At 34.6% G+C, this 10,095-nt stretch overlaps 2 protein-coding genes and 1 long non-coding RNA gene across 7 annotated transcripts in view; 1 reads left to right on the forward strand and 2 right to left on the reverse strand.

Moving 5' to 3' along the window:
* Positions 1 to 1,101, forward strand: part of LOC109331566 (protein RRC1-like) — an 18,006-nt gene extending 16,905 nt beyond the window's left edge. For 4 of the 5 annotated variants that reach the window (XM_019566148.1, XM_019566151.1, XM_019566152.1 and 1 more), the window contains one exon: positions 568 to 1,101. In XM_019566148.1, the coding sequence (XP_019421693.1) occupies positions 568 to 845 (278 nt within the window). In that variant the 3' untranslated portion in view covers positions 846 to 1,101. The remainder of the gene's footprint in view (positions 1 to 567) is intronic. The other variant, XR_002105809.1, reaches the window with a different exon arrangement.
* LOC109331869 (CTP synthase-like) lies at positions 2,552 to 8,867 on the reverse strand. Its single transcript, XM_019566635.1, has 20 exons — positions 8,664 to 8,867; positions 8,461 to 8,547; positions 8,117 to 8,167; positions 7,542 to 7,659; positions 7,397 to 7,453; positions 7,103 to 7,167; positions 6,925 to 7,008; positions 6,766 to 6,816; positions 6,613 to 6,675; positions 6,483 to 6,529; positions 6,293 to 6,362; positions 6,147 to 6,209; positions 5,829 to 5,918; positions 5,701 to 5,739; positions 5,365 to 5,592; positions 5,162 to 5,247; positions 4,909 to 4,957; positions 4,755 to 4,835; positions 4,577 to 4,670; positions 2,552 to 2,935 (listed from the first exon to the last, which is right to left on the reverse strand). The coding sequence occupies exons 1-20, from the start codon at positions 8,859 to 8,861 to the stop codon at positions 2,745 to 2,747; spliced, it is 1,812 nt and encodes a 603-aa protein (XP_019422180.1). The 5' UTR covers positions 8,862 to 8,867; the 3' UTR covers positions 2,552 to 2,744.
* LOC109331870 lies at positions 3,230 to 4,566 on the reverse strand. The gene is made up of 2 exons (XR_002105855.1): positions 4,327 to 4,566; positions 3,230 to 3,754 (listed from the first exon to the last, which is right to left on the reverse strand). It is a non-coding gene; the product is annotated as an uncharacterized LOC109331870 (long non-coding RNA).

The raw sequence follows: 10,095 nt of genomic DNA on the forward strand, positions 1-10,095 counted from the left end.
TATTAATCACGAAAAGAAAGAGTAGAAAGATTGAAGAAAGAATGTATCCAAGATCAATTTGATCTTGAATCTATGAAATTGTATTGAAAGAAAGAGATACAAGAATGAAATGGAAACTGCCAGCAGTTTCCCTCCCAACCGAATTGCTCCAATTCAGTTATTCCACATTTACAAAATATCCAAAAGCTGCCTTCTTACAAGCTTCCCCTTCTCTATTTATACAAATAATACCCTAGTCTAACTAACTAATAAGGGTATTCTAGGAATTCCCTCTTTATTTAATTCAAACAACTCCTAACAACTAACCTCTTTTCTACTACCCTATGCCAACCCTATCACATAGAGTGAATATCTGCAATGTATTTTACGCATGAATCTTGTGATATGATGCATGCTTTCCATACATTCTCATTTTTAATTCCTTTCTCCATGCTTCCATATTCATTCACCTTTACCAAATATACCATTAATTTCCTGAAAAAAATATTTGAAATTATATCTCTATATTGTTGATGCAGCTTATTTATTAAGTGCTAAGCTTTCTAATTGGTTATTTTATCATTGCAGAAAGAACATCTTCAGAGAGGAGGGATAGGCATGATGTCCCGAGGAAGCGACACCGCAGCCATAGTCCAAGCAATAGCCCACAGCAGAAATTATCAGGCAAAGTCAGAGATAGAGAACATGATTTAGAAAGGGACCGAGACAGACATAGAGATAGAAGTCGTGATTTTGATAGCGATAAGGGAAGGGACCGGCACCGGGAAAAGAGTGGAAGCAGAGAGAGGGAGGATCATGATAAGGAGAGAGGCAGGGACCGGGACAGGAGAAGACGGGTCAGATAAGAACATTTCACAAGCCGTAACAGCATGGAAGATCTATGACCTCAATGGTTTGCTTTCGGACTGGTATTTAAGAGTGTTGAACTGTTGGTCTTTTGTCATCATACCTGGTGCATGATAGGAATGAAGCATCTGCCAAGAAATTGTGTTATAGATCATCCTTAAAAATGTTGAATAGAATCTGGCCTACACCACCCATAGTCTCGGCGGTGTTGCACATTGCCTAAATTATAATCGATAGGATTCTGTCCGCGGATCATTGGGTTACCTAACTGAGATTTTGCTGAAAATTTATATATTTAATTGTCTCTAGCTGTTGAATTCCAATCATAAAGGTTAAACTAGAATCTCTCAAAAGATGACATTTTTTGAAGGGTAAGGTGTAGTTTAGTAGTGTGATGATTTGTTAGTGGAATTATTATTACTTGAAAGTTCAAGTAGGTTTTATTTCATTTTGTTGAGATGTATTTTACAGTTTGTGCAACTATCTTCATCTTATTCTATTTTATCAACTTTTTTGGTGTATTTTTACACTATTCATCAGTCTTATTTACTAAAACTGCTCCCAAGTATAAGAACTCATGGATTAGTTTGATTGAAATAAGCTCTTGGTGACAAAAAGGCTTAGTAACCTTGATTAGGAAACTTGTTATTAGTTGATAGATAGTAAATGCACTTCACACTTGATTTTTTGAAATGAGGGAAATGAATAATCAGTGATCATTCATTTCATTACATGTGCAACATTTTGAAAATTTTAATTATTCAGTGATTACTTATAGCATGTTAAATCCATCACTTAAAAGTTGAAAACTTTGATTGTGCCCTCTTCATATAAAAGCTCTATATATAAACAATTTGAAGATTTTCAGGCAATTGATGAATGCATTGTAGCAAAGAGACTCAACCAATCAACTAGGTTCACAACTACTGGTTCCATTTAAATCAAACAACATCAGTTTTTTAGTGGAATCAATTGGCCTTTTAATCTGCAACATGGTAGTATTGTTATGATTTCTATAAGTGATTTGAAACATCTTCACTGTTTCAAAGACAAACTCAAAGAGGACAATACAGGGTTGGCTCAAATGGTAAGATTGAAATGTGACAAAAAGTGCAATTTAACTAACTTAATTCTCAAATACACTTGTTGAGTAATGACTCTCATTTCCCAAATCTTGCTTGCCAAGGATGTGAAAATGATGGGGTCTTTGTTATGGCTGGCCTTTCTATACTAAGTCTTAAAGTCCCTAATAGCCAAACAAGGCCTATCAAAAGACACTTCTTATAATTTAGAAATTTACGTATTCTCATTGATCGGAAAGTGAAGCCATCTGATGACTTATTTATACAAGAAAAAAAAAGAAAGCTTGTAAACTAGACAAGTAATACAAATCTAACTAACTAATTACTAACTTCCTAACCACCAATCATCTTCTAAAATATCTTCAACAATGCCATTTTTCATGAGAAGTGCTTTTTTTTTAAGAGGAAACTCAAATACTTGTTTGATGCCAAATACCAACTACATAAGGGTATTTATAGGTACATTTGGACAATTCTATACATACTTATAGGATCCTCCTAATAAAAATAGCTAACAAATGTTAAAGATAGAACAATCAAGAGTTTCTCCATAGACATTATACAGCAATAGATCTTTCCAAAACCAAGAGTTTCTATTTCACTGAAACATAATACTGATACCATTACAAACTTAAATGACCCTGCCCTCATTAAAAAAAAGGGACCATGCACTTTTCTATATTTCTCAGAAAACTATATCCTATCAAGGTTCAATTCACTGTACAGAAATGTTGTCATAGACAACTGAAAGCAAACAACAACAGATATTTAACCAACTAACTTGAAATTTCTAAGATAAGGAAAAACCAGCAACATTTAGAAATGGTATCCATTGAGGCTGCCATAAACATATTCTGGTCTATAAGCTGGCTTCATTACAGCTTTCTTATTGTACGCTTTGATCGTCGAGACATCGGTGCCTACTGCTTTTGAGAGACCACAACTATCAAGATTGGAAGTGTGTTGTAAGACAGTATCCAGTTGTCCACATGCTGCAGCAATTAACCCTGCATGCGACATCATCATCGACCAACCCATAAGTCACATTTCAGAAGCTAAGGCCTTTTTAAGAACATTTTTCGCTACGCATTTACAGAAAGACTTTACTTAGAGCCCTTTCTTTATACTCTTGAACATCAAATACCACTATGTACTTATGAATGTGTTGTTTTAATAAGTGTGTATAAAGAATGTATAAGGTAAGTGAGAGATATAAATGAATGTAGGCGATGTCGAATAGTGTTGGGTATCCTTTTCCGAAAAAATAGGATGTTCGAGTAACAGGAATCCCAAGTTTATATGTTATTTTCTTTCAAAATGAGTATGTTTTCATTCACAGAAAACTAGCTCCAAGAAGCAGAATTGACATTCTGTAGTGGTTATTTTAGCCCATACTTTTTGTTCATTTTTATCTTTGTTTTTGTGACTACTATTAACCTCTCCCTATGAAAATAATGCAATCAAAATTGCACTATAGGTATTTCATTTAGAATGAGACAAGTATCATATCAAATAGAACACTGCAGGGCACACAGGCATGTGAATACATGAACTACATTTCTAAGAGAATCGGCGTACATACTTGCACCGTGCAGACTAGAAAATGCATCCAGAACACTGCATGAGTATAGCTCTTTTCTCTATGTTTAAAGGATGTAGCTACTGAGAGTGAATGGAAAAGAAAAGGGTGGAAGTGGATATAGATGAAGCTAGAATAATGAGTTTGCATTGATGCATACAAGTCTAATTATTGTTTTCCTTGGCTTATTTCTTCTGTCAAATAATAACTCATAGAGTGACTTATACTATAATCTGTATCTAGTTGCCTAGGACTAGGGCTAGAAACGAGCCGAACCGAGTCGAACCAGAGCTCGACTCGGTTCAGCTTGATGAAGATTTGCTCGACTTGAGTTCGAAACGAGTTATGTTTCCAACTTGAATTCGACTCAATTGAAGTTTGCAAACTGTTTGATTCGACTCGTTAGCTTGAAGTGGTTTGGTTCATCAATAATTCGTGAAGTGCTGCTTAGTTCAACTTATTAGCTAGATTGGTTCGGCTCAATTGGTTTAGCTAGTCAACTTGAATGATGATTATTTATTTATTTAATATATAAAATTAAAGATGCATATACATATATACATACATATACAATTATACATAATAACCACACAAAAAATACATATACATACATATATATATATATACACATTAATCGAGTCAGCTCATGAACTTTAAAGAGTCGGACTATTCTTAGCTCAGTTTTGGTTCGTTTATTTAATAAGCTTAATTTTTAGCTTAAGTTCAACTCGTTTGGTTCATGAACCAAGTTTATTGAGCTAAATAATGAGTCGAGTATCGCATGAATGTCGAGTTGGTCCAGTTCATTGTCAGTCCTACCTAGGACCTTCAGAATATGTCAGTTCATTTCCCACTATATGTTGCCACTTAAATGATAAGGGAGTGCCACAGGTTAAAATCAATAAGGAAATGTGTTTCTGGAAAATAAAAAACCATTTAACTACAATAATGTTCCAATAGAAAGCAAAGAGCAAATAATTACCTAAGAACAGTGAAGAACATATAATACAAAGATGATATATTATATTCAACTTGGATGCAAAATGGAAGACATGTATTATAGAAATACCTAAGAACAATGGAGAAGGTTTTCCTGGTCTTGATTTAAATTCTGGATGGAATTGGACACCGATAAAATAAGGATGATTAGGTAGCTCAACAATCTGTAACATGAAAATCGAAAATTTGCTCAGAAGTATTTAGCTTATGCTTATAGAAATCGAAGCATTCCGTGAGTATGTTCATACCTCCATGCGTTTACCAGTTTCATCCTTCCCTGTAAAAGAAAGTCCAGCATTTTCTAGCCGAACCACAAAATCAGGATTCACCTGCATATGAGAAGGATCATTTTCCGTCATATACAATATTTACAAGACAGTTTCATGCATGATCATGCAATACCTCATATCTATGCCGATGTCTCTCATCAATGAAGCCTTTGCAGCCATACCTAAGAGGTAGACTATAAGAGTTAGAAACCTTATACATCTAATCCATTAAAAGAATATTTTCGTGCCGAATAATTTATCAAGTCATGTAGTGTTCAGTCATACTGAAGCACACATATTACTCTCATTGCCCAGCACAAAAGAAATGTATCTTCTTGGAAAAGAAAATAAACAAAAAACTGAATGGACTAATAATTAATACTTACAATTTTGCAGATTTGCAATCCTTGGTCTGGAAAAAGGTCCTCCGAGATCCGAGGCGCATGGTGCCTCCCATATGTGTTTTGGATCCCTACACAAAACAGTTCAAACAAATCACAAATAGGGAAAACATGAATTTTGTTTACCTATATGCTTAGCATTAGAATAAGATAAATTCAGCACCAAATATAATGGTAGATATCAATACCTCAGGCATAAATATAACAACGGGGCTTTTAGCATTCGGATCAAATTCAGTGCTATTAGCATCATGTACACCAAGAACAGATCGTGTAAATTCTACGACAGCAATTTGCATTCCAAGACAAATGCCGAGGAATGGAATTCTGTTTTCGCGGGCATACTTAGCAGCAATAATTTTTCCCTGCACTCCTCTATCCCCAAACCCTCCAGGAATAAGAACACCATCAGCACCCTGAAGGCAAATACAAGTTAGATAATTATCGTATATCGCTCTTGGAACTAAAGAGATGGAAATTGGTAGCTGAAGTAACAAATGGCTATCTCAAGCTGTAAATGAAACCTTCAATAGCTTCCATGCTGCCTTGTAAGCATCGGGATTCTGCAACATTGAACAAAGAGCATAAATATGAAGTTGAGGATTATCGAAAACAAAAGAAACTTAGTATGATAAACCAAAATTGATGTAACCTCTTTCGCAGTGGCATCTTCAAGGTTGGTAGCTAAAATCCAGTCCACAAAAAGTTTCTTTTGGCAATCAACAGAAGCGTGCACTAAGGCCTGAACTCGAAATCGAAGGTAACAAACTTATTCTTATGCAATCATGCCTAATCTATACAACATTCAGACATAGTACAGGTAGTAAACTCTTAACATGACACAAATTTGAAGGCTAATGAAAAAATATAAGCAAATGCACACTTCATGAAGGTGATTAACATCCGTAACAATGCGTGATCAGAAGTAAGGGCAATAGCAAATATAGCCATGAAGTTAAGCTAGCTCCACCTTTAGAATAGAGAGGTACGCATCCGAAAGATCTGTGTATTTTCCCACCAAGGCAATACGAACCTGTCATTTGCAAGACGAGTATAAGTATTGTCGATAATCATGGACGGAAAAAAAGTAAGATTATCTTTGGAGTAGCAACGCACTGGTTCATGAAGCAAATCATAAGCTTCAGCTCTACAAGTCCATTCCTCTAAACTCGGCTCTCGAGCTACACTGCATATACATTAAATTTCTACTTAAGTCTTCTAGTAAAACCAAGTATAAAAGTTCTCCAAATCCATCAAGTCAAGTTCAGGAAAAAGAATAAAGATCATGTAACTCTGTGAAACTAACCCATTAAGGTTCAGCACTTTAAATATTGCTTCATGAGCCTTCTGATCCTATATTAGAATAAGACAATTTATAAGAAATAGTACCTGTAATAGGATTATATGTAGTTCAGCAGTTTTAGACGAAAACGTACTCGTAAAAGCAAGGGAATGTGCCATATGTTGGGAACATCGTAAAGAGTAACAATGTTTTCTGCCTGGAAACATGAAGCTTTCAGTATATAAGACTCATGCAATGTTGAGACAGTCATTTACACCAAAATATACTAATCCTTAAAACCTCATACCCGAATCATGCAAAATTGAGAGAGTTTTCCCTTTGCATTCTCATCCAGTGCCTGAAAAACAATCGACTGTTAGAACCGCAAATACAAAATTTGCAGTTAAAAACAGTATGAACGACGGAGGGGAAAGATTCGAGAGACAAAAAAGAGAGAGAGAGCAACCGTTGTGCTGCGGCATGCTAAGATATGAGGAGTCAGACCTTGGCCTCGCAATCTGCGAACACTATGTTGAGTTGGTTTTGTTTTCTGAACACAATAAACATGATTTTCCATGTTATGATGAAGGTAAATCATTCCCTACTATATGGATCTCAATGGAAATCAAATTGTATCTTATTACCTGTTCACCAACAACATTTACAACCGGAACAAGACTAACATGAACTAAGCAAAAGTTGCCAGAACCTGCAACGAGCACGATTAAACTTAGCGCAATGTTACATGTACAACAAATTCCGACAACTTTTTCGAATAAGATTGTACAACCATTTAACACACAACGTACAAGTACCCTGCCTTATAAAAATCATTGTTGTCCAGAAGTAGTAAAAAATCAACTCGTGAAACATTCTCGTCTAACAAATAAGATCGTACGCCGATTTATACATCACATTCATAAATTAAGTATCCTCACCTACTCTATAAGAGAATTGTCCTAATGCCTGAATAAATGGCATAGATTCAATATCTCCTGCATCCATCAAGATATATTCTTATAAGTAAATAATAGAAATAAATAATCTAACTATGAAGAGTGAAGAATGTTTTGAAAGATGTACCTATAGTTCCACCCAATTCTATTACACATACATCAGCTGGACCTGGTTTTCCATCTACTGGTATGTGGGCCACTCTCTCTATCCATTCTTGAATAGCATCAGTAATGTGAGGAACAACCTGAGGGTGAAAATAGCATCACACATATTATTATTATTATCGGTAAGGTTGCATACATCTACCCTCCTTGGACCAGACCCAGTAAGTGGCACCCAGTGTCTCAAATTGCGGACCGTATCACATGATGTGGCCGCAATATTGTGGTTGTGGTGACCGCCACAATCGCATCACACTGCAATTGCGGTGTGACACCGAACCACAATGACGTGGCCGCATCAGGTCGCAACACAACCACATTTGGGCCGCATTGGACTGCATCGAATTCAAAAATGTCTTTTTAATCACAAAAGAATTCACATCGCAGCAGCAGCAGTCCGTCTCGCAACGGGCTTAATGACTGCAATGGCAATAACCACAACTGTAACCATAATCGTGAATGCAACCGCAATTATAACACTGAATTATTTCCCTTTATAGTCATAACAAAAACATAGTGATTTAATTAAGAAGGACTGACCTGAACAGTTTTTCCTAAATAGTCTCCTCTTCTCTCCTTATCAATTACAAACTGCCATGAAAACATGGAATGGAATATAAATTTAATGTCAACAATTTGTATTAACAAAAGTACAGTAAACAAAGAACAGATTATTACTATCTTGTTTTTTTAACTATCTCCATGGAACAGAACTTGAGTGTAATATCTATATACGTAAAGATTTATACATAGTCGATTATCGACCATTCATTTGTATTACTTCTTCTGAAGAGTAAATAACGATAAAACATGAATAATACAATGACAGTATATAAAACTCATATGTCGTTGTGACTGCTCACATTGTTTCTGAAAGAAGTTACCTGATAAATCTTGCCAGAAGTTATATTATTATCACTGGTCAACTTGATATCCATAAAGCGCTCATAGTTTCCAAGATCCAAGTCCACCTTTGGAAAGAGAAAAACAACATTTAACGACATTTATTATGAAATTACATTTTTGTCATTGAAAACACGAAAGAAACAATGACTTCTCTCAGATGAATTAAGTATTATTGTAGAACCTCAGCACCATCATCCAAGACAAAAACTTCTCCATGCTGAAAAGGAGACATTGTTCCAGCATCAGTGTTGAAGTAAGGATCAATTTTGATGGCAGTGACTCTAAGTCCACTAGCTTTGAGAATCAAACCAATACTACTAGCTGTTACTCCTTTCCCAAGTCCACTAACTACTCCACCACTCACCAATACATACTTCATTTTCAACCAAGGAATGCAAACAAATGCTAACACTTCATGCCTTTATATACACAATTCGGGTCAGGCACCTCTCTATTAATGGAGAGGCAAGTACAATTTTTCCCTTTAGTTTAAAGGACAAATTTGTCTTATCATAATAAACAGAAGGGTATAAATGTAAAAGCATATCACATTTTCTTTGGTTTTGGCATCACTTACCTCTCCATTACTTGAGAGGAGTCACATTCACACAATTCAACTTCATCGAGACATAAGATACACTAATGGATTTTTTTTGGTATCCAGTGTGTGGTCGTGTTGTGTGACTATCTCTCCTAACATGAAACAAAATCCTCTTCGGTGATCGAGAAGGAAAATCTGTTTTTTCTTTATATTTTTAAGGATAAAAATATAATTTCAGTGTAAATTAAATAATACAAGTGTGTTTGTCTATGGAGAGGAGTCTTATTCTCCCGACATATGTCGCATACAACAACCTTTTACCTTTTGGTCTATTTGAATCTAGTATATATATATATATATATATACATGAGGATAGATCTGTTTATACTCGAATTGAGTTACATTATTTACACTCAATCTCATCGGTTCATCTTTCAAATCCAACATACCACATTAGTGAGTAGAAGAGGTGAAAAAAAGAGGAATCTTAGATGACTTGTAAGTTTCTTCATTGTAGTCTGTTTAATTTAAAAAATGAACAGATGAGATTGAATATTATTCAATTTTAGTATAAAAGGATCCCTTTTATATATATATATACTGAAGGGCATTTATCATGATTTTTAATAATTTAGACATGTTTTGATCAGTTTCAGAATGCAATTAAATGCTACATATTTTCTTTCAAAATATATTTATATGAGACTGGGATTTTCTTTAGGATTTTTCTAAGTAGTCTATTAATTTTGTTAGGTTTTATTAGCATGCACACGTAGATGGATTCTTTCATAATTTATTAATGTTGTGTAAGGTAATGACTTTATTGATATATAGACAAAAATCATTTAAATATTATTATTAACAATGATTAACATAGTTGGTAGATATGTAAATCCATAAGGACTTAGATCTATATTATAGTTTTTATTTTAGAGGTATAACTTATTTTGGTCATGCATATTCTCCAAAATGACTTTTCTTTAGGAATTGAAAAATGATTTGAAAATGTTTTCTTTATGTTATAAAAAAATTATTGTCTATAAATTAAATAAGTCTGCTTTAGCTTGATAAA

The sequence above is a fragment of the Lupinus angustifolius genome, chromosome LG17 (assembly GCF_001865875.1).
Source record: "Lupinus angustifolius cultivar Tanjil chromosome LG17, LupAngTanjil_v1.0, whole genome shotgun sequence".
Classification (NCBI taxonomy): Eukaryota; Viridiplantae; Streptophyta; class Magnoliopsida; order Fabales; family Fabaceae; genus Lupinus; species Lupinus angustifolius.

Excerpts from the sequence above, each read along its gene's own strand:
- LOC109331869 (XM_019566635.1), bottom strand. The coding sequence starts at position 8,861 with ATGAAGTATGTATTGGTGAGTGGTGGAGTAGTTAGTGGACTTGGGAAA. Across the intron at positions 7,009-7,102 it reads TAAATGTTGTTGGTGAACAG|AAAACAAAACCAACTCAACA; the intron begins GTAATAAGATAC and ends TATTGTGTTCAG. Across the intron at positions 5,740-5,828 it reads AAGATGCCACTGCGAAAGAG|AATCCCGATGCTTACAAGGC; the intron begins GTTACATCAATT and ends TCAATGTTGCAG.